General features: G+C 21.8%; 2 protein-coding genes across 8 annotated transcripts; both read left to right on the top strand.

Annotated features, from left to right (window-relative positions):
* The first annotated feature begins 155 nt into the window (after window positions 1-155).
* LOC112598538 lies at window positions 156-1,995 on the top strand. The gene is made up of 3 exons (XM_025345039.1): window positions 156-342; window positions 1,365-1,628; window positions 1,774-1,995. The coding sequence occupies exons 1-3, from the start codon at window positions 252-254 to the stop codon at window positions 1,929-1,931; spliced, it is 513 nt and encodes a 170-aa protein (XP_025200824.1). The 5' UTR covers window positions 156-251; the 3' UTR covers window positions 1,932-1,995.
* Window positions 1,996-4,504: 2,509 nt separating this feature from the next.
* Window positions 4,505-26,514, top strand: LOC112598418 (transcriptional regulator ATRX homolog). 7 transcript variants are annotated; one of them, XM_025344866.1, is made up of 28 exons: window positions 4,505-4,525; window positions 5,073-5,180; window positions 7,396-7,517; window positions 9,045-9,149; window positions 9,265-9,398; window positions 10,392-11,190; window positions 12,010-12,083; window positions 12,168-12,367; window positions 14,170-14,295; window positions 14,989-15,140; window positions 16,720-16,868; window positions 19,470-19,682; window positions 19,742-19,811; window positions 20,074-20,199; window positions 20,266-20,397; window positions 20,477-20,593; window positions 21,438-21,601; window positions 21,667-21,956; window positions 22,447-22,622; window positions 22,819-23,034; window positions 23,096-23,186; window positions 23,608-23,770; window positions 24,255-24,452; window positions 24,535-24,712; window positions 25,093-25,263; window positions 25,331-25,508; window positions 25,822-25,883; window positions 26,375-26,514. In XM_025344866.1, the coding sequence occupies exons 2-28, from the start codon at window positions 5,123-5,125 to the stop codon at window positions 26,447-26,449; spliced, it is 4,539 nt and encodes a 1,512-aa protein (XP_025200651.1). In that variant the 5' UTR covers window positions 4,505-4,525; window positions 5,073-5,122; the 3' UTR covers window positions 26,450-26,514. The 7 variants fall into 7 exon arrangements, with proteins under 7 accessions (XP_025200651.1, XP_025200649.1, XP_025200647.1 ...); XM_025344864.1 differs by having other exon boundaries at window positions 4,523-4,612; XM_025344862.1 differs by lacking the exon at window positions 4,505-4,525 and adding an exon at window positions 4,532-4,735.
* Window positions 26,515-27,472: the final 958 nt, after the last annotated feature.

Genomic DNA, 27,472 nt, shown 5'->3' with positions numbered 1-27,472 from the left:
CGCTGTTATATACAATTGTTACTTGCAGAGACGGTTAGGTCTGTGTCAATTGATAACTGATAACAATAAATTTTAAATTTTAAATGATTTTAAATTAAATTTTTAAACGGTCGTTGGTTGTTCTATAATTTTTAACTTTTTTAGTGTATAATTTATGTAACTATGTAAAAAATATTGACGTGTATTGTAATATTATAAATTAATTCATCGTAAACATAACATTTTAAGATTCATTACACAGCATTTTTTCGATGGAATTGGACCAAGTTGTAGTTTTACACCATCTTAAAGAGTTAGGGTATGAAAATATTGAATCTCATTTACTTCAAAAATTCATGAAAGGTATGTTATAATAAAAATATTTATTTTTTTTAACTCACTAACACATTACAGTAAAATATTGGTTAGATGAAAATTGATTCATACAAATAATAATCACACATATTTTACAATGTTAAAACACAGAACTTAATATAAGTTTTTAAATTTAGGTAGTACAGGCAATTTATTTTTACAATTATTTAAAATGCTTATATGAATAATTTCAAAAATTTTAAATAAAATTAAAGTATACATTTTCAACATTGATCAAATGAAAAATAAAATTATTTATTGATAACAGAAGTCACTTATATAATGTATTTAATATTTACAGACACAATAATTGTCCTTCATGATCATTTTACAAGCAACAATCATTTAATTAGGGTGCTATGCAAATTAATAGATGCCCATAAGACCATAATACTGTTATATAATCAAATAATACTAGTATATCTAGTGTCACTATACATTTTTATGTTCATCTTTTGTCTATGTTTTAATGAAGGAAATCAGTGTTTTTCCAAACCAAATCCTACACATATCTATGGTAGGTGTGGTTATCTAAGATGTTGTTAATTTACTATATGGTCAATTATTATACAGACTATAATTGTTTCTAAATTGATTAATTTATGATGTAAATATAAAAATTTTACATTAATGCAGGTATATTTTAAAGTCTTCTATAGTTCTCAGGTGTACTTTTGCTTTTGTGTTTAGATTTCTTATTTTTCTTTTTATACAGCTTATCAACTCATTAATTAAGAGCTATTGCTGTCATCATTAAACCCCTATTTGTTTCTATATGCATCATCAAGACATGAATCTCTTAACATTTTTAATACTTTAGGCTAAAACATTTACCTATCAAGTACTTGTCTTCCTATAAGACACATTGTGTTTTGCTCAAATATATGACTACTGGTGTTTAGTTTTATTTGTTAGAAATAATTTTAATTTAATATTGTAAAATTACAGAATAAAAGGATAAATTTGTGAAAATTAATTAATTGATTTTTGTGTTATATTTTCAATTTTAGATTTGAAAAAACTTATCAAGTATGAAAAACAAAAAACACTAGTCGAAGAAAAAGTAAATTTTAATAATCATTTAAATAAAAAAATTAATTTATTAGAAGAAAAACAAAATATTCCGCCAATTAAATATTCTAAAAATGTTTGCTGTTGTGAAAAAAAAAAAGAAATTTTTGAAAGGTTGTCACGTCCAAGTTCAAAAACAAAAATATGTTCTAAAGCTGTATCGACAATAGCTATTCAAACAGATTTACAGAATAAAAAAACGAGTAAGATTAAAAATATGCCTATATTTTTATTACATATTTAATACTTATGCAATTATGTATTATTTATAATAATTCTAAATTAAAATTTACACTTTATAGTTATACATTATATACCTATTGTTTAACCTTTAATGTATGATTTCAGGAGAAAACAAATATTCTCAAATTTTAAAAAAGAAACAAATGGATCCAGTATCATTACATCAGTATTATAAAAATGAGTGGCAGAATCATAAAATGCCAGGTGAAAATAATCACAATGATCTACGATGGCAAATTAGACAGGCTATGATACATAAATAAATTTGTTTTCCATTTATGTTAAGACATTTCTAAATATTATTTGACTTACTATTAATTTATAAGTATATTTTAGTTTCAAAATTTTAAAAATAATAAATACTCATGTAACTCTAATTACAATTTAATTCAAATTCATTATATTGAATGTTTATTGACAAGAGTAATTATTGAATGTATTACCCTTATAACTTAAATAAATTGTAATTATAAATATAAAAAAAATAATAAAATCTTGAACATTTTATAAATTTAAAAAAACTTTATTATCAATAATTTATAGTTATTTTTTATATAAATAAAGATTTTATATTTTTATTGTTTTTATACTAAAATTATCATGAGAATTGTAGAAAAACCAGTAATTAATTTATATGTCATTTCAAAATAAATGAGCAAGTTACCTATTTAAAAATAATAACCCTAATATTTTTTAAATTATTCAGTATTTATCTAAATAATTTGGAAAAATAAATATTGTACAATATCAGTTTTTGAGAAAATCAATTTTTTTTTTTTTTGTTTACTTAAAATGAATTACTGTAAATACTTAATTTTTGTTAAATTTTCATATTAATATTTTATATATATGACAAAATTTTCAAAATATTTTTTCTCTGAGTTATTTATAGATATTTTCATTTATATATATATATTTTTTTTTTTTGAAATCAAAAACCTTAAAATTCAAATAAAGTTTCCTTGTAATTAATTAATTTACCAATTAAAAAACAAATATTCAAAATACATAAATAAAATATATGTTACTTTTTTTTAAAGTTAGAATTTTGACAACATTTGTTGAAATTGAAATGAAATTTATTATTTTATTTTTATTTTATCTAAAATTTGAAATTAATTAATTAATTAATTAGTTATTTAACTTTAAAAATCAACAGTAAAGTGTTTTGTATTGTTTCATATTAGGTCTCATATGAGACTTATCATGTCTACTAAATACAGATATAGATTGTATACTTTGACTTCTAAAAAAATGATTTGAAATTTTAATACAAAATTTCCCTTTAGTTTTTCTACATAATATAAAAGAATATCAGAATTAACATTTTAATTTTACTATTGCGTATCATTTTAAAAATTTAAAAATTATTTTAAACTTTTATCTATTTATACAATGAATCCATTCATATGATTTTACAGAAAAGTACAGGTATGAAATGTCAAATCAAAAGACAATTACAATTAATATATTATGGTACTATTATAATAACTCAATAATATAACAAATATGTTTTAGGCAAGAGTTAATCCACCTATATAGTACTTATTGCAGTAGTAAAATACATTCCTTTATTAGTTCTTAGCAACACCAATAAATATATTAGAATATATGCATACTTATTAGTTATTAAAAATAATTAACTCAAGTTAAGCTAAGTTAAAATAACATAAGATCTATAAGTTAGAAGTTAACTATTAATAAATTATAAATCAAAATTGAATGTAGAAAAAAATATTAATTTAATTCAATTTAAAAAATGTTATTTATTTTTTTTATTTAGTATGTAAATTAAATAATGAATGACTATGTCTTTCTTAAACATATCCATCACTCCACTCGATACCATTTTTAAACTAAAGCATTGCGGTACCCATGTGCCAAACCTTTCTTTCGCTTAATTTCCAAATAGGTCAAATTGTCTACCAAAAACAATCTTTGAAGCATATTTTTAACATAAACTTTTACGATCTGATTTTACTCGGGATTCGGGAATAACCATAAAAAGAAGACTAATGATTCAAATTTAAAATTTAAGATCCAGTCTTTATTTTAACTTATATTTTTCTTGTTATCAATAATAATTAAACTAACTTAAATGAGTGCTATGAAAGGTTAAATATTTTTTTTATAAATACAAAAATCCCATATTGATATTTTTTATAATATGCGTTAATTTAATTTCTTTATAATTTTATATTGAAGATTTGTGAGTTAGTATAAGAATTTAGACTATTTAGAGTTATGGACTTGGTGGTTCATGAGGTCCAAAAGGTAGATGACTATTAAACTCTATGTCTACAATAATTCAACGTTTCAGGTTTCCTAAAGGATGTGTTGCAGCGGCGTGGCACACTGATTTGCTTGTTGCCGTGAAATTTGAAAGGTGTGCTGCAATAATTTGAACTTTATATTATACGAGTATATAGAAACATTAGAAACCCTAATTTAACTAAAGTTGAAGCAGCAGGGCCAATGAAATGAAAAAAAATAACTTTTTTTATAATTCAAGTATAATTATTAATTAATAAACATTCGATTGTAATGTTTTCAGTCTATACTCTATAACTTATAAGAATAAAACAGTGATAAATAATATTGTTAAAACAAATCTTTTACTCCTATCATTGCAGAAATGGCGCAAGTAAGATTGTTATTGTTCTGAATCTAAAATAATACCATTGAATAAGTACACTTAATTAATGACAATACTCAAATTATTAAATATTAACAATAATTTTAATTGGTCATTATTGTATTGAATTTATTGTGTTGACCACACTGTTATTGTGATTAGGAAGCTCATAAAAAAGTAGTGTCGTTGAAATGTGTGATGTCTAGCCGCTTCCCGCTTGAGGTACGCCATTGACGTGATTACTGAGTTTACTATCGAACGTTTGTTGTTGAGCAGTGACTACAATTTCCATTGTAGTACTTAGTTTTAGTAATTATATTGTTGTACTTAGTAGTCTTTCGTTTTATTATGTTCTAATGTCTTGAAGTTTCAACGTATTCAATATTCAATCGACTTATGTCGTGTTGCACAGAGAGCCGAGTTCTCGCCTTGGTACATTTGTGTTTTTCTGTATGATATTTTGGAAAAATTAAAATACTCGATCATGAAGAGTTTTACGACTTCTTATCTCTTAACCCTTTTTTCTTACTATTAAAATGTTTTTTTCTGTTTTGTCTAATTTTTCACTACACTATAAAATTATTTATAATAAAGTAATTATTTTTTTGCTGTGTTTCATGGTTCTAAATTAACATAGAAACAAAAACATGATACGTTGTGCATAATCTTTTTGCATGTCTGTATATTGAATATTGAAAAAAATTATAATTATCTATTTTATACTTGTATGTATAATGTCTGTTTAATTTAAATTGTTATTAAATTTCAGTGCATTTGTATATTAACAGTCTGAAGTTGATTAGTTCCTAATCCATCAAAATGGAAACTATTTATCCAAATAGCGACGAAATCAAATTTCGAAAAGACAATTATGGAGGTAAATACTTATAATAACACTATTCATAAGAATATAATATATCTATAACTTTATTATTCAAGTCTTCTTAGTTGTTAAGAATCAGTTAACTTTAATTGGTATTTTTTTTTCTACTTATTCAAGATTATAATAAATATTTCTTTAAAACTTAATATAACTATATAATTATCATTCATCCTAAGACCTAAAATTAACATTGAATTATTTTTTCATGATTTATACTATATTTGGTCGAAATTTGAAAATAAAAATAAATTATCAATAACATATTTATTTCATTTTTTTTCTTAGTTAAAGATTATAATTTATTATTATGTTTTTGGTTTCTGTTGTGTCAAATGTTTTTATAATTATTTCAAATTTTTAATAATGTTTTTAATGTCTGATAAATAAATGGCCATTAAATTAAGGATACATTTACTTTAGATTTATCAAAATCCATAAATTTTACTTTAATATAGAATAAAAAAAAAATAATATTTTGTTATATTTATATTGTAGTATTAAAATCATAACTTTTATAAAGAATGCAAAGTATATATTATGCCCAACACAAGAATAAATAATAAATTACTTATTAATTTTTGATGTTAATATCTTGGGATTTGTTCTTTCATTATTAACCATTATAAAATTAAAAGTTTAATCAAACTATAAAAAATTGGTAGGTTTATATTATAAAATATCTATGACATATTATTTTCTATCTATACTTGGCCTATTTATTTTTTCAACATCTAATAATTATGCTGTGTACTATTTCATCTTAAGATAATAAAAATTGAAAATATTGTGATCATATAACTTTATATTATTAGAACATTAATGTTGGGTTGCAATAAATATTAATTAATTTAATGGATCATTATTTATTTTACTATTGATTCCTTAAATATTTATTTACTTATAGTAATTGTTTATACAAAATGTATGCGATTCATCATGATATGAGTTTTACAGATTCCCGCCAAAATTACCTTGATAATTCACAATTATAATTATAGTAACCAGTGTGACCACATGTCACAAACAATTATAATATAACAGTTTATAAAAATATTATTTAATCCAAGATTATGACGTATGTCGTATAATATTAAATAGGCCGTATTAAGGTTTTTTTTTTCAAGAGAAATGTGGCAAAATCCGAAAACATTATTTGTAAATTAGGTATATTTTGACAATACAGTTTTTAGTAAGCTGGTTATTAATTCAGTAAATAAGCTGCATACATACTCATAAATCATAATAGATACATAATTAAATGACATAGCTCAAGGAGAATGTCATAATCTCTAAACACTTTTTTACATGCTACTGTCACATAAAAATAGAGTTAAATCATTATAGTGATGGGCAAAAATATAATTTCAAATATTAATATTGTTCAAAATTTACTGATATTGTATCGCAGTATTGAATTCCCCATTTTGATTTCATTTAATTAAATTTACATCATACTAAAGAATTTAACTCATTTACTTTATTAATGTTAAATTTTAATACTTAGATATTAATACACCAACATGGTATATATTTATATTACAATATAATTAAATTTATTATAGCTTAGATGCTTTAGAATCTGCAAATAAAATGTGATTCTTGAAAAATAATATAATTATAAAAATTTTACTATATCACGACATATATATTTTTAATATTTAGTATTAATTTATAAATTATAAATTTTGTTTTTTAAGTATAAAGAAAAAAACACTAATTTATAATTTAATTATTTAAATTACAAATCAAAAGTATCAAATTAAACATATAATTTTAATTAATTTTTTTTAGAAGTTACTAACACAATTAATATGTTTTTACTTCATATTTGACTGTTTTTGAGCGTAATATTAGATTACACATTACAGTGTTATTAGTACCTACTTAATCTAGTTTTATGAAATTATGAGTCGTGTTAATAACTTATACTCTAGTCTGAGCCTTGATGTATGAAACCTAAATAGATATTTTTCTTTTACCAGGCAGAGTTATTAGCCCTGTGCTTAACCCCTAATCTCAAGAGCCAAACTGAGATGACTAGTTAAGGTTATCTCATGCTTAAGGTCCAAAGATTGCTAAATTTATAGTGTTAATTATTGAATATCCTCCATTCTTTTTGAGGGATATGATAAATTGATTTTTAAATATTTAAAATATGGGTTAATAATAGTTGAACCATATTTCTAAATTGCATTTTATATGTTACTAGATGTTGAAGAAATTTTGAACTGTAAAGTTGAATGTACAATTTGTAATGATGATCTATTACATGAAATTATTTCAAAGAAAATGATAATGGTTCATCAAAGTCATCTATTTCTGTGTTGCTACGTAAGTTTTATTTATCCTATTTATAAAAAAAGTTTAATTAGTTGATGGAAAGCTAAGTGCAGATATCCCACAAAGATAACATTTTTCAGGAATTAATAAAATAATAATAGATTTATTAAAAGTAACTCAAGGAATATTAAAGTGTTTGTTCAAATTATTAATTAAGAAAAAATATTTGATGCTTGAGTTATGTTACTTGGAAAAATATGTATTGATTATAATCAGTTAAAATCTTGTTAATGGTGTAAGTCAATTTTTCTCTTAAACTTTTTTGTTATGGGCCTCCCTAAATTTTATATGAATTTGTTAAGGCTCTCTTAAATAAAATCATTAATTATTTTTCTTGATAATATTTAAAAAAAAAAAAAAAAAACATAGATAGTATCTTTATAAATCTTGAAAGTGAAGGATTTTTTGTGATATTAATCAAAATTCAATAAACAATCACATTAAGTTTTGTGAATAAATGCAAATTAATTATTGACAATTTAACTTTTTATCAGCTCTGGTTGAAGAACAATTAACTGTATAACCTAGTAACTGAGTTATAAAGCCAATAACATCGGCTAAATAATTAGCAGTTACTTTAAGGTACTTTTAATAATTTATTTAATGTTTTGTATGTAACATACTAGTAAATAAGAATTATTTTAAATAGATATATTGCCACCAAAGAATCAGTTAGATCATTATTGTTTGCTTTTTGTATCAACCATAATTAGTTAAGCACAATTATAAAAAATCCACTAGCTGAATTGAAAATTAAATTAGTTCTGATTTTTTTTGTTCAATTTAAAAAAATATTGATCATTAACAAAAATCAATAGAATTTTCCTACATATGGAATTTTTTGAATTGTATCTTAGCAATTGATGGAAAACATGTTTGCATTTAAAGTCCAAGTAATTCTTGGACATAATTAAGTTTTAAGTTTATCATCTGCATTGATTATTATTTATTATATCATTGTTAATTAATTAATAAATGTCAATATATAATATTAAGAAAAAGTATTTTTAATTATAAAATAATAAAAATATTCAACAACTCAATATTTACATAAAATAAAATATAAAGAATATTTTTATGTGATTGAGTTATCATAGTTATACATAGAAAATGTGAGTCTGAAGATATTGAGTAAATACTTGTAGATGTTGTTGGAAAAGGTTGAATGAGATCCAATGTTTGAAAATGGATTTGTTGTAATGGAATACGTGGTTAATGTACATTTGACATTTGGCATGTGGATACATAGGTTGTTTTGGTTGTTCCAGTTGATAGTTTATCACATATTTTTGTTCGAATTTGGTCATCAATAAAAATATTTTTACTTTTGCTTCAAGTCTCTCTTTTGTTGGTTATTTATAAGCGTTCAGTATTGTAGTATGTTCTGTGCTTAATTCTAGTATTTTTAGCATATTAACATATAAAAAAATACAAATAATATTTTCTACAATAAGTAACTGTACATTATTTATGTAAGCTTTAATGTTGAACTTATTTATATTTTATTTTATTTTTTAGAACTGTTTCTACAAACTATGTGAAGGCAATATGTATAGTTGTATCTTGTGCAAATCCAACAGTGATCTATCTAATTGTATTAAATGCAATTTCAATGTTTGCCATGTAATTAAAAATTTTATTTAAATCTGTTATTTATATTTTAATTAATTCGAATAATAATAATATTTTTTATTTTATCAAATATATTTTTATTTAAAAATAAATATAATTTTTTTAGCGATGTGTTGAAAATCATGAAATTGATAAAGTATCTGTTGGTGTTTTAAATGAATGTTTCAATTGTGTACCAAAAATGTTGTGGAAAAATAGAGCTCTAGCTGCTAATGTATTAAAAGTATTTTCTTCTCAACTGTAAGTAAATGTTAAGTATATTATTAGTATTCTAATTATTTATTTCTCAAAACATCTTAAGGAACCATAAAAAACCTAATTTTTTCAAATGTATGTAATTATTTATAAAAAATTAAAATTTTTGTATGTTGATTTTCTGAATTGAACAGTAATTAAAAATTTGCACTCTGTAATACCAATATTTTGTGAATTTACCTATTATTTAATCAATTTTAAAATTAAAAATATTATTTATATCAATACATTAGCTTTTTTTAAACATAAGTTATAAGTATAGTCAAACTTGGTTATCTCAAACTCTTTAACTTGAAATCGTCGATACCTTGAACTTTTACTCTGGTCTCTAGAATTTCCTATATAAACAATGTAAAAAAATCTTATTTAACTTGAATATTTTTGTGGATAACTCGGAAGTTTTAAGTTTTATTAATATATTCAAATTTTTTTCCGGTCACTTCAACTTCGAGTTTACCAAGTTTGACTGTATATTTAATATCACAATTTAAAAATGCTTATATATTATTTTATTAGTGTAAAAGCACATATAGTGTTCTTAATTTTAAAATAAATACATTTTAATTTTAACACTAATACTACAAGATAGGTACTGCTAAAAGTAAATTTGCTTTATTACATGTAGTTCAGAAAAAAATAAATATGTTAACATTCTGGTATTTCTTTTCCGTCCCGTTCAGTGTTTTCATTTTTATTTACCATATTAAATAATATTGCATGGGTTAAACTATTTTTCTATTCTTTAATAATCAGCTTAACACAGTGAAATATTTGATCTATTTGGTTAGGTTGCATATTAACCATGTTGGTTTTATAGATAATAGAATACTGCCTCAAAAATTATATTTATTTTTCTAAATTACTGTAATAATAATAAAATGTAATAGGTTTTAGTTTTTAAATTGTATGCTGTACTTAATTATTCTTTAATTTTTTATTAATTAAGATACTTAATTTATGTATATTAATTATTTTCAGATGTCTGCCAAATGGTTTATTAGTAAATGAAATTGATCATAAACAAACTGTTCGAAAATACTTAGTAAACGAGGCTAAAATTGGACAAAATTCCAAAATAAACAATATTAAAAACAATTTATGCATTAATTTCATTTTTAAATCATATAAGTCATCTATAATAAATGAACTGTTAACATTTTCTTCTAAAGATCATGATTCAATTAATGATCATTTAACTGAATTCATCAATATTTGTGAACATGTTTTAGAGAAAACGTGTTCTACTTTAACCAATTTCAAGAGAATATTTAATATTAACTCACATTTGAGTCCTGGAGTTTCTGCTATAATAAAATCTTTATTGAAGCCTGTGGATGAAGATGAAAATATGTTAGTAAATAATTCAATATTAAATGGAAATTCAAATAAAAAAACCAAAACCAAAAGAGCCAATCTTTTAATTAAAACACCAATCTTATCTACTGAAAGAAGTTTAAGATCACGAAAGAAACAGAAAGTTGATACCAATAATTTAAGCACAAACATTTCTTCTTCAAGTGTGCAACTAAAATCTTTATCTCCAGATGAATTTTCAGCATTAGAGAAAGATAAAAAATTAGCTGTTGTATTAGAACGGTTGGATGATTCTGTTATATCAAGTATAATAAGTAATAGGTCGTCTAATAAAATTAATCTCGATTTGGAAAAAGATGAAATAGCTCATCCTTTAAATTTATTTGACGATAATAGTGATAGTGGTAATAAAAGAGAGTATACAAAAAAATTGAGAAATCGTACACTGATGAAAACTAATAAGGTAACATTGAGTTTTATATTCATGTATTATGAACATATTTATTGATTTTTTATGATACAATATTATTTAAAATATTTGATATGGTTTATATAGTAGAACCTTCATTTAATGAATTTAAAGGTTTTTTGAACAATATCATTAAAAAGAAATAATATTTTATTCACTTAAAAAACTCATTTTTAGTGCATGAAATGTATGTAAATTATAATATATTATATGTTTGTATAATATTATTTTTTTATTCTTTGTTATCTTAGAATTTTTTAATATCCTGTTGAACAACTTTTGTACAATTCTGATTATATAATTGCTTGCACTTATTTAAAAAATCTGTTTAAAAAGTATTTACTTCATATATATATATATAAGAATACAATAGAAAAAAAAATTATTTATTAGATAAGTAGTTTTCTTAAAAGGTTCCACTATAATGGTCTAATCATAATGTATTTAGATTAGAATTAATAAATACAACTATTTTAAACTCATATTGTAAATTCTTTCAAAGTATTATACATATTAAATTTAAGGTTGCTTATAAATATTTTTATCTTTTAAAAGTATTTCTGAAAGTTATTTTGAGTAATTTCTTTGAAAATTTTATTTGTTTTTAAAAATAATTTTAATCTTGTTTTTTCATTAAGATAATTATAAATAATTAATAAGCTTACTATAATTTTAAAAGAAGTATATTTTTATCATTTTTAGGTAATAAAACATTATTTTATTTTATTCTTCCTTTTATATTATACTGTTTTATCAAATTAAATATGTTTGAGTACTTATTAATGAAATATATTTTTCATTAATATTGTTTAGATAAAAAACCAGGCTAAAAACTCAGCTAAAAGTATACTTAATGAAAAATCTGACGATGAAAAAGAAAATGATAGGTATAAATTTATTATATAAATATAACTAATACATGAAAGTTTGTCTATTATTCAAATATTGTAATGTAAAATTGTTTATTTTAGACTGATTAATTTAAATGCCATTGGAAAGTGTTCTAAAAGAAAAGTTGTAACTGATGATGAAGATAATTCTGATGATACCAATAATATAATACCAACTAAAAATACAAGTTTAAAAGTAACTCCAAAAAAATCAAAAGATGACATAAATAAGTTAGAAACCATTCATCAATTCCTTTCAACTCTTGATGGAACCGATTCTGGTATTTATAAATTAATTTATATTTAAAAAGAAAAGGAGCTTGAATATGAGTAACAGTGTAAAACCTGTTTTGTATTTATAAGCATCAAAATATGATTACTGAAAAGGTGACCTCTTCTCATTTACATATAGACATGTAAAACTAATAATATAATAATAAAAATAAAGTTAAAAATTTAAATGTTAGTAAGAGACTTGTTCTTAAATATTTAAGACTTAATTGTTTTCATTTTAAGTTTTGTATTATAAGTTTCTAGTTGTATATTTTCTCTATAATCAATTTTTGATTCTAAGTAGAGCGATAAGTATATTGACTTTAAAATGAAGTATGTTTTTTTTGTATGTACAGTGGTGCTACTTATTGGACTTACTTTGGGACCTTACCAATTGAGTCCATTAACTAAATGAGTTAATAATGCAAATAACCCTAAAAAATTTTAAATGCTTCAAATTATAAACTTATTTACTTAAAAAATAAATATTTATTGAAATTCAAGGTATGTAATATGTATAAAAATAAAAATTTCTTGCTGTGTATATTAGTATATGTGTAAATTAGACCAGCTGTTTTGAGTCTAATAGGCAAATGAGTCAATTAACTGTGACTCCAATAAGGTCACCATTGTATATAAACAATAAGTAGTAAAAAAAAAATGCATCCTATTATTACTTTTAGGATGATTTCGGTTAGAAAATTGGATTTAATTTGTAATTAGAAAGGTCAAAATTAATAATTCTAATATTTTTTTAAATAACTGGTGAAAAATAATTTTTTTGATAAAATTGATTTTATTTTTTGGTTAAATTCAAAAATAAATTATCTTGAGTATTTTATATTTTTACTAAATCTTTATGAGATAATTTTCTATAAATTTAAAAATTTTCAAAATATTTCAATACTAAATTATTTATAGATATTGGAAATTTGAAATTTGTTTTAGTTTTATTTCTATAAATGTAAAAAAAAATTTATTTAGTCAAAAATCTTTGAAATTGTACATAAGATTCACACAAGTCCTTTTATAGTTATAAAAAGTTATTTAAAATACATACGCACTATTTTTATGAACATTTAAAGTTCTATTATGACATTTTTAGAAATCATAAAAATTTGCATATTGTTTTGTAGTTGGATTTTTTTAATTTGTTATTTTTGTAGCTAAGACTTAAAAACTTTATACACAGTTCTTCATAAGTAATTCATATTAAAACAAAATTATCTAAAAATTATTAACACATAATTTTTTTTTATAGAAATTTCAAGTTTAATTATGAGCCAAATTACTTATTTACTTTATGAAAAACAATATTTATATTTTATAGTTAAGTAGTTCAAAATTATTTTTTGTGTAGACATAAAACTTTTACATATATTACTATATCTTTTAAATATAATAATATTTATATATGCAATGTTTCAGAAAAAAAATTGATTATATCTACTTAATAACTAATAGTAAAATTAATTATTTCACCTAATAGCAATATTAAAAAACATAATATAAAATATACTTAGTGATATAGGCTAATAGATAGTTTCTGCTCAGAATTGTTTTTTATATTCAATGATATATAATCTATAGTTCATATTAAACTTGTCATCACAGCTACTCAATACCTACTGTACAACAGAGTGGTATAAAAAGATATTGCTTGTATCACTGGATATCTAGATCAATAATTTCTTTTAGAATCTTAAATAGAAAAACATTAATTTTCAAAAATTTGTTGCAAGATTGATTATTTATTAATTTAATGTATTTAGTTATTTACTAAACATGTGTATAAATTCATTTTTTTTAGGTACTGATAATGATTCTCAAAATGAAGAATATTCTTTAAAATCGGTAAAATCTATTTTTACTGAAATTAAGAATTCTGTAGGAATTCCTCAGATTAATACTGAAGACAACAGTGACATTGAAAGTGGTAATTATTGAATGATTTTTATTATTAAATTAACTATCGTAATTAAATAAAAGAATCTACCATATTAAAAAAAAATTATAAAACCCTAATATCTATTGTAGATAGATAACTGTGACAATACTGATTAATTGTTACTATACATATTGACTTGAAGGTTTTATACATCCAAATATTCTGAAATACCTTTAAATTAATATTTTGTTATATTTTTAACATATACTTATTAGCTCACAAAGCATGTTTTATGCAATAGAACTTTTTGCAGATTTTAAAGTAAATTATTTTTTTGGATTAAATTATAAATAAATAAATGTATATACATTGAAATAATTAGCATTAAAAATAAATAATTTTACTTCAATAACCTTTGTTATCTTAAGACTTGTCTCTGGTTTCTTAAATAACTGAAAGGCTACTACTCCTGTAAAAAAAATTAAAGAATATGCTATTGTAAATACATCATAATAGTATTTAATAGTTATTCATTAGGCTGATTAATTCATTTTAGAAGTATAAATTAGTTGATTTGTCATAAATTATCAGTTTCCTCACATTTCAATTTTTACTTTTAGTTTAATTAGTGAATTTTTTTTTTTTTGAATTCCTGAACTATAACATTTTAATTAACTAATTTAAACTGGTACATTGTACTGTGTATTATATTTAAAAAATTAATGTTTGTTTTTTACTCAGATTATAGCTCAATTGATGATGTGATAAATTCATGCTTAACTGCTTGTAAAAGACGTAGTATTGAACATTATCATAAAAAGACTCAAGAACCTCAATCAAACATAAATGATATGGATACTGTTTATGAATCTGAACTTGAAAATGAAGACATTGTAAGCTTATTTGATAGATCTTATCTATTAATCATATTAAATATTATATTAAGAACTAAAACTTATAGATTTGGAGGATGGGTTAATATACTGCTCACCTCTTTCTTTGTGTTGATCCTTGGGTTTTTTTTATGTAGTTTCAATTGAATTATATTTATTTCTGTTGAAAGAAATATTTCCTGAGCATCTCATTCTTAGTTCTTTTTTTTAAATCCAGCATTCACATTATCCTATTTTTTTTTTTTTTTTTTTGCAATGATTACACTTGTCTGGTTTTTTTACTATTGTTCTGTTGGTTTTCAGAATTGCCAATTTTTGTGTTTTTCTTTATATGCTCGAACAACTTCTTTGCTGAAAATATACTACTATCTGTTTCTGAACATCATGTCCTTGAATTTGCTTTGTTTCTTTCGCCATGAGTAGATGACAAATTATACTATGTTTTGTCTTCGTTTTGTATCAAGTCTCATACTTTGTAGAAAATTTTATAACTTTCTGACAAAACCATATTATGTTTTGAGCAAAGTATTTTGATTATAATCATTAAATCAGATATTGCTTTAATTTTCTACCAAGATTCCAATTTCGAAATATCACTTGTTATATTGTTATCTGGATTTATAACATAACTATAGAATTTTTGTTGAATCATTGTTATACTTATGTTTGACTTAAGTTCATATGCATTAAGCAACTTATCCCACAATTCATTATGTACCTTAATCCTTAGTGGCTATTCATCCATTGACATGACTATATAGTTTTGAGCCTTATTGTTCGTTTTTTTAAATATTGGATAATCAATACCATACCACTTTCAGGTATTATCTTCAGTTTCTGTATTTAATTTTGTAAGAACAGATTTCTTAGATTTTCCGGACATAACTTCAAATATACTGGCTGCATTCATTATCATTTTTTATTGGAATTTCCATGTTTTCCAATTTCCTTAATTTTTATAGATTCATTTTCCATAATGACGAATTATCTGTATACTATAAATATAATAACAAAAAAAAATTTCCTGTGCTTTACACAATCTACGTATTTACTATGCAAACATACTTTGATTATATTAAACAATATTGTTTATTTAAAAAAACTTAACATCTTACTATCTGGCTACTGGGCCCATAACCTGTTGAATGGAATAAATTACTAAAGTAATCCAGACACATTTAAGTTGAATCAATAAACACACTTTATGCTGTGAATAATAATAATAATATTATAATATACTTAGGTACAGTAACTGTGGGTTGTTTATCTCGATTGCCTTAAAAACTATAGTAATTTTAATACTCCAGCTATAATATAACTACACATTCGAAATTTGTAATGTGTCATCTCAGAATTTATGCTTCCCTCATAAAAATATAACTATACTTTAATTACAGTATGTGAAATCTTAGGTAACTAATTTTACAGTGTATATTGTTTACTTTCTACATTTATAAACCACAAATTAATTTAAAAATTAACCAATTTTTAATTTAACAAAATAGTAAATAATGTATATTTGTTAACATACTTAAAATGTATTACGTATTACCATTAACTTATTTTAATGTATTTTAAGGAAATGTCAGAAGATTCATCAAATGTACATAATAATACAACTATTGTTACTCGTTCAAGACAACTATCTCCATTTAAAATGCCATCAATGAGTGATGATGAAAGTGATTTCAATTTTAAAATCAAATCAAAAACAAAAGGATCAAAAAGGTACCGTTTTAATTAAACAAATAGTATGTAATTATTGTTTAAATTTCTATAAGAGCAAAAAATGTTGTAGCTTGTTTAGCAATATCTTGTTTATTTTTTTTAAATTTTATCATGTTATTGGAGTCTGATTATTTGTCAAAAATAAAAAATTTCATTGCAAAAAAAAAAAAAAGTAGGAATACTAGAATATTTAACCAAGATTTTTGATAAAACCAAATTTGTAATATAGACATTTTGTTATTTTCACGATATTTTTATGTCAACATTTAAAAATTATTTTTGCACTTTTTGAACTACTTTAAATGTTTTAGATGTAGTAAGTGATTTTTTTTCTTTAAAATTAACATTAAAGTATTTAAAATGTTAACATTTTACTAGCAAATATTATATTTGTACATACTATTATAAATTATTATAAATAAAATATGTACTTATAATTTTCTTGTTATTACTATATTCTATTCCAAAAACTTAAGCAAAACTCCCACAGCCACTAAACCTTTGACAGCTGTGATAAGCTGCAGTAGGTGGCATTTGTCGCTTAATGCAGTTTTTGTCAGACTTTAATTAGATATAATATATGTTATTGTTATTTTGTTATTACTATTTTTTTATTATAAAAATAAAATATGTTTGATAAGTATCTACTACTAATGACATAGAAATTGTAACTAATTAAAATAATAGCTAGGTAAGATCTAAATTAATAAATACCAACATAGAATTGTTTTTGATGATAATTAGTTTCTAGGAAAAAAAATTATAGTTTTCTAAAAATAAAAAAAAGAACTCAATGGTACTCAATGTGTTAATTTGTACTTATGTTAAAAAAAAAAATAATAATAATAATTCAATATTTCATATTTTTGTGGAGTAATTTGTTGTATTGTGAAATTAAATTTTCAATATTCTAAAACTACAATTTAAGTACATTTAATATGCTATAAATAGGTAATGCCAATATTATCATTTATCGATGATTATCTTAATTTGGATTTGTCTCACTAGTGATGCATGACGGCAAGAGGAGTTAAGAAATAAGTATCTACTGATCTTCTGTTATCATGTATCACTAATAATTCAAATTCATATTAAAATAATGAGAATTAAATGATATTGTATTGTAGTTGCATATTTATAATATTTTTAATCTATAATTTAGCACATTCAACTCACAGTTTTCTACTCTAATATAAGATGTACTCAATGCTAACTATATAGCAACAGTGGGTTTCCTCAGTGTTTGTTTAGACAACCTCGCATTATCCTAATTTCATTTTTATTTAAAAATTGTAACATTTTAAGTACTAATATATATATTTTTTTCTTTGTATTTATTTATATATATAACAAATGCAAGTTTTTAATTACTTAGAATTATATAATAATTGTAATACATATTCAGAGAGGATAATTATAGTAAATTAAATTAATAATAACAATAAAATAAAAAATATTACATAAATATCAAGTTATCTAACTAGTAAATATATTGTTGCAAAATTGATTGCCAGCCAGATGCTGGTAAACCAGATATTAATAGAAGAAAATTCTAATTATTTTTTGGAGGATATGGGTGTATAGAAAAAATATTAGCTTTTCATATTGTAAGGATTTACTTAGAAGAAAATTGTAGTAAGTAGGAAAGAATTGTTCATAATTTTTTTTAAGAAATATGGCATAATTATAATCTTTTAATGTAAGGAGAATATTTTTTATTATAAGAATGAAGTTCTCTAGTAATGTTACATTTATAAGACATGTAATGTAAAACATTATTTTATATAGATTCAATTTGGTTGTTATGACTTAAAATCTTAGTTTCTCAAACAAGATAAGCATATTTAAAATATGGTTTAATAAGAAAAGAACAGAGATCTTTAATAATAAAATCATTAAATGTAAAACAATTATCGTACATTTAATTGTACCAAATACTGAGAATGCTTTTACAGTTTAGATTAAAAAATAACTTCAAGATATTTTATAAGAAGAATACAAGTTAAACTATAGTTGGCAAAATTATAGTTAAAATTAATTTGAGCCAAGATAGAAGAGAATTGGCTGAATTAATTTTTTTGAATTTCAAAATTAAAAGAGAGTGATTAATTCTATCAAACACTATCTCAAGTTCATTATTATCATGATTCAAATGAATGATTATATTTTTTATTTTTTCGTTTGAAAAATAATACTTTTATTAAATTATTTATTACTTAAGTAATTTAATTTCATAAAAAACTATATAATCTATTTAATTTTTGTTGGTTTAAATTGTGGAATTTAAAAAACTTAATTATATATAATATGATATATATTATATATAATATATAATTATATATATTATGATTATAACAACTAAATTTTTATGTACGTTAAATAGTGTTGATTAGTGTAATATGTATTTCATAAATATTATCTATATAATTTATTTATTTATTAAAAAGAAAGAAATTAATACTAAAAATGTTCTTCTCTAAATTATTTAAAATTTAATTTTTTTAATTTTGAGAGATTTAACAATTGTTTATAATAGTTAATTTTGTATTACTAAATTAAATGTAATTATTTTTTTTTTTTTATAAATACATATATGTATAGAAAGCTGTTAACATCAAACTCGTCTAAAGATTCAGATTCTTCATCAAAATTTTTTAAAAATACACCAAAAAGAAAATTCAATAATCATGTTAGTAAAGCTAACTTAATTGACTTGATTAGTAATAGTAACAGTAACAGTAGCAATTATAGTAGCAGTAGCAGTTCAAATGAGGATTCATCTCCTTTGATACATGTTAGAAAACGGAAAAGAATGTAAGTTTTCAAATAATTCAAACTTTTAGATAAATACTTATCAATTTTATATTTTAAAGTAAAAATCTGTCTTATGATGAATCTGAAGAAGTAAATAATTCTGATAGTGATGCATTGAACAATCATCCTGTAAGTAAAGCATATTTTTAATTAACTTAGAACAATTACTGTTTTTAAAATGACAATATTTATCTCCTTCTAACCTAAACTTATTTTATTTTAAATATTTATTATATCTCAATTTTTTTATTACTATTTAATGTTTAATTTTATGGTATTAAACTTAACAACTATGTAAGCTCAAAATGTTTAAATTTTTAATGTTAAATTTTCTATGAATAAATTTATAATAGCTTGTTTATTTTAAGTTTTTTATTTTTTTTTTATTTAGTTGCCCAAAAAAGGGCGAAAGAATATTCGTAAAATGATAAAAAAATCACATCTCAGTGAAGAAACGCAAAGTGCTTTAAAAGAAGAAGAATTACGTAAGAACCGTGTAAAAAGGCGTCAACAAGAAGTACATATATTACTAACTTAATGTTTTTAAACAAATTTAATGTAATTGTTTATTTTTATATTTTAGTACAATAAATTTTGTAATCTGCCAAAACCATTGGAACAATGTAAAAAGTTGGTATTGGATTTTGATGAAAATACAATGGAAGAACTTGTTACAGTTCATCCAGATCTTGTTAAATTTCTCAAACCTCATCAGGTTAGACTTCCATATTTTAAAAAATAAATATTTTTTATTTTATCTTACAACTTCAATACAATTAATAAAACAAATATAGGTGAAAGGAGTAACATTTTTGTGGAATTCTGTGTTTGAATCGTTGACAAGAATAAAAGAACATAAAGGAAATGGATCTATCTTAGCTCATTGTATGGGTCTAGGAAAAACTCTACAAGTATGCAGCACTAAACATTTTTATTTTAACTTAAGTATACTATCATAAATAATTGGTTTATCAATGTAATATTTGTTTAATTATAACCAGTTAATCCCAACACATTTAATTTAAAAAAAAGTAAATGTGATTGTAGTGAGAGTTTTATATGATTGTTTGAATGGATATTCCCATTAACTATACTATTTTTTAAATGAGTTTTGGTGTTTTTTTTTTGTTACACATAAATATTATGAGGATGTGTATCACATTTCATTATGTACAAATGTACAACATGACAAATTTTCATTCAGCTGAATCAATTAATTATACACACACATACACATTTATATATATTTACTTATTATCAAATTTAAAGATATGAATATTCTCTTGGTTCTGAAATTGATTTTCGCTGTACTTTAATTTTATAATAAATTTTTAGTATGTAAAATATTAAAATTTAAAAATGTTCATAACCTGCTTTTAAACTAAAATAATAAATATTTTATTGTTCCAGATAATATTATTCTTACTATAGTATTAAAATTTTATTACTATAGTAATCAATAAATTAAATAAATGATTAGCTTATTTGTCTTACGTTTATAAAATCATAAAGAAAATGTTTATAATTTATGTTAAATTTTCATGTTCATAATATCAAACCAAATATTGATGACAACCATACTTTCTATTATATATTAATGATGCTAATTTTAAAATTTGTGGTACTAATACCCCTTGCGTCTCCTAATTAGACCAATGTCATTATGCATATATATTCTATAGATTTTTTTTTATTTGTATATTTATATTTATTTATAGTATATCCTATGAAGTATTAATTTGAGATTTTTTCCAGGTTATAACTTTAATTCATACATTATTTAGATATCCAGAAACTGGTGTTAAAACTGTTTTAATAATTACTCCTAACGCAACAATTGAGAATTGGTGTAAAGAATTTTATAAATGGTTACATGATATTGATGATGAAAAACATTTTTTAGTACTTAACTTGACCGAGTAATAATATTACAATATTTTAAAATTAGTTTATTTTTTTTTAATTTTAATTATTTTAATTTTAGTTCAAAAACATATGAAGGTCGTAAAAACATTATTGATGAATGGATAAGAGAACATGGTGTATTAGTTACGAGCTATCAGTTATTTAGATCTGTTATTAATTTCAAGAATATTGACAAGTTCCCTACTATATCTAAAGGTCTTGTTGATCCAGGACCAGATTTGATCATATGTGATGAGGGACATGTATTAAAAAACCATAGCACTGCAACATCAAAAGCAGTTAATCGTATTAAAACACTAAGAAGAATTGTATTAACTGGAACTCCACTACAAAATAATTTAAGAGAATGTATGTATTTTATATTTATAGTTTATAAGTTAACAATATTATTTGAAAAATGAACTTAAAATAAAACTAATAAATTAGTTATAATAATGATAAATTAAAAATTTTTAGTATTATATTAAAACTAGCTATAAACAGTAAAAGTAGTGAGCTTGCAACTATCGATAAAAACCAGTTGCGATATTTATCTTATAAATATAAGTAGCTTTACTACCTAGTCATACTATTTAATGCTTATACTAAAATTATTTGTATTGTTTAAATATAGTTACCTAATATGGTTGTAAGTCCTGGATATACATGTTTGCACCATATAAATTAACACATAATTAAAATATTAATACATATAATTATAATTTGTTCAATTTTAATATCAATGTAAATATTTATAGTAATATATTTTTTTATTAGTTTGACATTTAAAATTAATACTTAAGTTAGTAACAAATTAATTATTTGTTTAAGAATCTTTAGTTTATTTTATTTTTTATAGATCATTGTATGGTTGATTTTATTCGACCAAATTTATTAGGATCAATAAAAGATTTTACTAATCGTTTTATAAATCCAATCACTAATGGACAATACTCTGATTCAACTGCACAAGATGTAAAAATAATGAAGAGAAGATCTCATGTTTTACATAGAATGCTTGAAGGTTTTGTACAGGTATATTTTTTTAATTTTACTAAATTTTACCATAAATCAAAATATAGATGTAAATACAAGACATATAACAATCAAGCTGTATTATTTTAATTTTTAAAAACCTAAAATTTATAAGATTGATATCTATTATTTTGTACAACTATTTTTTAAATTTAATAATAATTGTAATTTATTATTTTATTTTTTTGTTTTTTAGAGATTTGACTATAGTGTTCTTACACCTTTCTTGCCACCTAAGCATGAATATGTAATTTATTTGAAGATGGCTGATATACAAATAGAATTATATCGGAAATATTTAGATGATCACAGACAAACAGAATTATTTAGTAATTACCATGTGCTTCAAATGGTTTGGACCCATCCTAAATTATTACCATTATACTTGAAACGATCTGAATCAAAACGAGAAGTATAAATATAATTTTATTTTGTTAACTGTTATAAAATTAAACAAAATATTGTATTTTTAGAAACTAAAATTAAAAAACACAGAATCACGTTTGTTAAATGATGAAACTAGTGATATTAATTCTAATTCAAATTCTATTGATGAAGTTGAAAGTAAGTTTAATTTTTATTTGTAAAGAAATAACTACTGTTTTTAACAAAAGTATTTGGTATACACATGACAATTTGAACACAATCTAATATGTTAATTATGAAGACTTACTTAATGATATAATTTAAATTAAAATAAAAAATTATTTTGAAAATATTCTCTTCTAAATTTCTTATTTTTCTCATTGATGTATAAAGTACAATTAAATTTAATTGGTATTAGATTTTCAAACTTTTATGTGTCATTTCTTTTTCTCTACTTATTCTGTTGGCATTGTTACATGGTTATTTGTTGAATTACTAAATCAATAGCCAACACAAGGATTATATATATTTTATAATGATTTTAAATTGATATTAATATTTTAAAATTATATTTATATTTTTTCTAATTTATTAATTTTGTTGTTTAAATGGGTGCCAGTTCTAGGTTATGATTTGCCAAGCACTAAGAACTCAGATATGCATTACCTTGACTGGTGGAAACCATTAATATCAAAAGGAAAATTTGATTCAGTATATCCGTTTTCAAAGTTTATGATGATGTTTTCAATTCTTCAAGAGTGTGAAAATATAGGTGATAAAGTGTATGTATAACTTTTATAAAAATAAATCTATAATTTTGCTATATCAATTCTGGTAAATACTAGAAATTTAATTATTCCCATAATTTGTTTACATATTTATAAATCTATTTAGTTGATTCTAAAAAAAGTTCAAAAAAGCAATTTTTAAGGAGTCAATAAAATCATTTAATTATTACTATCATTTATGCATTTATTTGTTAACAAAATAACACTGTTATTTATCTATTTAAGTTTAATATCTTAATCCATAGTTAATCATACATTAACAGAAATTTGATAATGAACCATATTATTTAAATAGAGAAAACCATCAGACAATATTAAATCTCCAACAATTTTGATGTTAAATATAATGACCACTAAATCGCTACTTTTCACAAAAACAGTTCATTTGTAATTTGCTATGATCAACAGAATTTCAAACATAAAAAATTGATTATTTTTATATGTTAAAATCTTAATCATATATTTTAATTTAATATAGATTACTATTCAGTCAGTCTTTATTTACTCTTGATATTATTCAAGATTTTTTGGAAAACGCTGAAGATATAGATGATGAAATGGGTCCTTATGGTAAATCTTGGAACCACGGAATAGATTTTTATAGGATTGATGGTTCAACTAGTTTAAAAGCAAGAGAGGATTGTTGTGTAAGATTTAATGATGTCAATAATCATAAGTAAATATTTGTTAAACTTAATTTTAAAAAATCAATGCATTATCAAAATATTAACAACTTAACTCAAGAAATTTATTTTCAGAATGCGTCTTTTATTGTTGTCGACAAAAGCTTTTAATTTAGGTATTAATCTAGTTGGAGCTAATCGAGTTATTATTTTTGACGTGACTTGGAATCCATCTCTTAATGTTCAAAGTATATTTCGTGTGTTTAGATTTGGACAAAATAAACCATGTTATATTTATAGATTAATTTCTGAGGTAAATATAATAACTGAAATTGAATTCAAACTATAAAGTAAGGAATTATTTTTTTAATGTTTTTTATCTTAATATTTTTCTTTATTATTGATATTTTGTAAGTTGTAAAGCCTTTTTATAAAATAATTTTAGTTTTCACCTTGATGGCTTTATCTATTTTAAAAATCATTGAATATCATAATTTTATAAATAATGGAAATATGATCCTCCATAGTTTTTAAATTTAAATTATGTTAATTTAGAATTTTTTTCTACAATTAATTTTTGATAATAAATTATCTATACCGAATAATTTGTAATTATGATTATTAAAAAACTTAATTTGTATTCTAAAAAAATGAATATACTTATTATCTAATTAATTTTTATTGTATAATAAGGGTACAATGGAGCAAAAAATATATGAACGTCAAATATCAAAGTTATCTACTGCTTTCCGTGTAGTTGACGAACATCAAATTGATCGTCATTTTAATTTGAAATGCCAAGAAGAACTTTATGAATTTGAACCAAATACTACCAAACCCAAATCAACATTAAATTTACCTAAGGTACCTATATTAAATACTATTTAAAAATATTTATTTTTATTTAAATAATTTATATAAATTCTGGTAGGATCGTTTGATGGCTGAGTTAATATTGAAACACAAAGACCTTGTAATGGACATATTAGAACATGACTCATTATTACAAAATAATGAGGCAGAAGAATTAGATGAAAATGATAGAAATGCAGCATGGGAGGATTATGAAAAAGAAAGAGATGGAGTTCAGATAAACAATCTAAATCCAAGTATTTTAATTCACAACATTAAAAAAAGTTACCAGTTATTTTTGTGTGCTTAAACTAATAATTAAAAAAATAATAGTTAAAAAGAAGGTGCATTTATATCTAATCCAACAGTTATTAAAATATTAAGTATTATTAACATAATATTTATTGGTATTGTAACTATTGAGCTATATTTATTAATAAAAACTAAAAAAAAATATTGGTTTAGTCATATGATAAATATTAAATTCATTTAGTTTTTAATTGTTTAACTGAAATAAAAATTAAAGTATAAATTGTCAATAGATTTTTTATAAATATAATTTAATTGTAGGTATTTTTCAAGTCTCCAAGTCTTCCGACGATTTAGTTTTGTACAATACTTTAAGAAAAATAGTAAGTAATTTCAGTAATTAAAATTTAAGTTTTAAGTATTTTTTTAAGTTGTTATAATGTATTTAGGAGTGCTCAGGATTATATCTTGAGTATGTAATCAAATAATAAATGTAATGGTTATTTTTATTAAATTAAATTTATAATGTTATAGTTTTTAATGTAAAAAAATAAACATTCAATAGTTATATTATTTATTTAAATGTATAGACATTTCACTGAAATAAATTGGTATATATTAATTATAATTAAAAATAAATAAATTATTAAAAAAATCAAAAAAATTATGACTAAGCCAAGTATTTGATAAAATTTTTTACTTAGTCTATGAATTAATTATGAGCAATAGCATAGTTTTTTCAGAAAATATTTTTATTCTAATTGTCTGATGTGAATGTGTTTATGAAAATTGAGAAAATTTTAAATACTATTTTTTTTCAGATTCTGTAATATTAAATACCTAAAATATTAATAATGTTCATTTTTTTTTTCAGTTTCCTCAAGCTTCAACGTTACAACTTAATGATATGTTTATACAAGTAAAGAATGCTCAAAATGTTGAACAATGAAATGCAGTTAAAATTGTTTTTGTTGTATAGCATAGTTTTTTTTTCATTTTATTCTATGTATTAATTTGAGCTTTAGTTTATTAATTTAATTGTAATTGATATATATTTTATAATTTCTATAGTAAATTATTTAATAATTAATTCGCATTTATTTATATTTGATATTTTCTTAATAAAACAAAAATATTTTAATAAAATTTAGGAATTTATATAAATAAAATAAGTGGTAATTTTTACTTCTACTAAAACTCAATTTGTTGTTTTCTGTATTTTTAAATTATTGGCCGTTACTGTTATATTTTTAATAGTTCTTGATGTTTGGATTTTTCTATGATTTTCATATTCCAATTAATTAATATCTATAGTAGATGTCATTAAGTTGTTAAATGAGTTTGAAATCTCTGTAAATTTTTTTTTTATTATAAAATTGTTGTTTTACTTAAATAAGTATTTATTTTTGTTAAAATTTAATTGAAATGTTGATGAAGAGCATTTATATTTTTGAGATTTCTGTAAGAATAACTTATGGGAATTTTTGACTTAACTTTTAGGTCTTGTCTAGCTATAGTAAAAGAAAAAAATGAAATCTTAACTATAGAATAACTTGTAAAATATTAATTTCACATTTATAAAAAATATTCTGCATGGTTTTTATACTGAAAAATTTATAGAGGATTGATGTTTTAAAGTTTTGAGAATTTTAACCATAATACTCAGTATGTGGTTACTGCCTTATTAGAAAATTGTAAATGGCCAATGTATGAGAGTAATCTCCGTCCTCATTAAGTCATCCATAACGCATGTTTTGAAGTTTTTACTTATCATTTATTTCAATTTTTCAAATAACATTTATTTTAGATTATCAATAATAAATTGTAAAACTTTTGACTTCTTTATTATGTAAACATAAAAAAACTGGAGGCAGATTCAACGAATTTTTAAAGCTGAAATAATTTCATTATCAATTTTGGTGTTCTTCTTTATGTGTTTACATAAAAAATATGTCCAAAATTAGGAAAGCAA

This window comes from Melanaphis sacchari, unplaced genomic scaffold (assembly GCF_002803265.2).
Source record: "Melanaphis sacchari strain LSU unplaced genomic scaffold, SCAv2.0 Contig48_pilon_pilon, whole genome shotgun sequence".
Classification (NCBI taxonomy): Eukaryota; Metazoa; Arthropoda; class Insecta; order Hemiptera; family Aphididae; genus Melanaphis; species Melanaphis sacchari.
The sequence above is the reverse complement of the archived record's forward strand: the minus strand, read 5'-3'. Positions and strand labels throughout refer to the sequence as shown.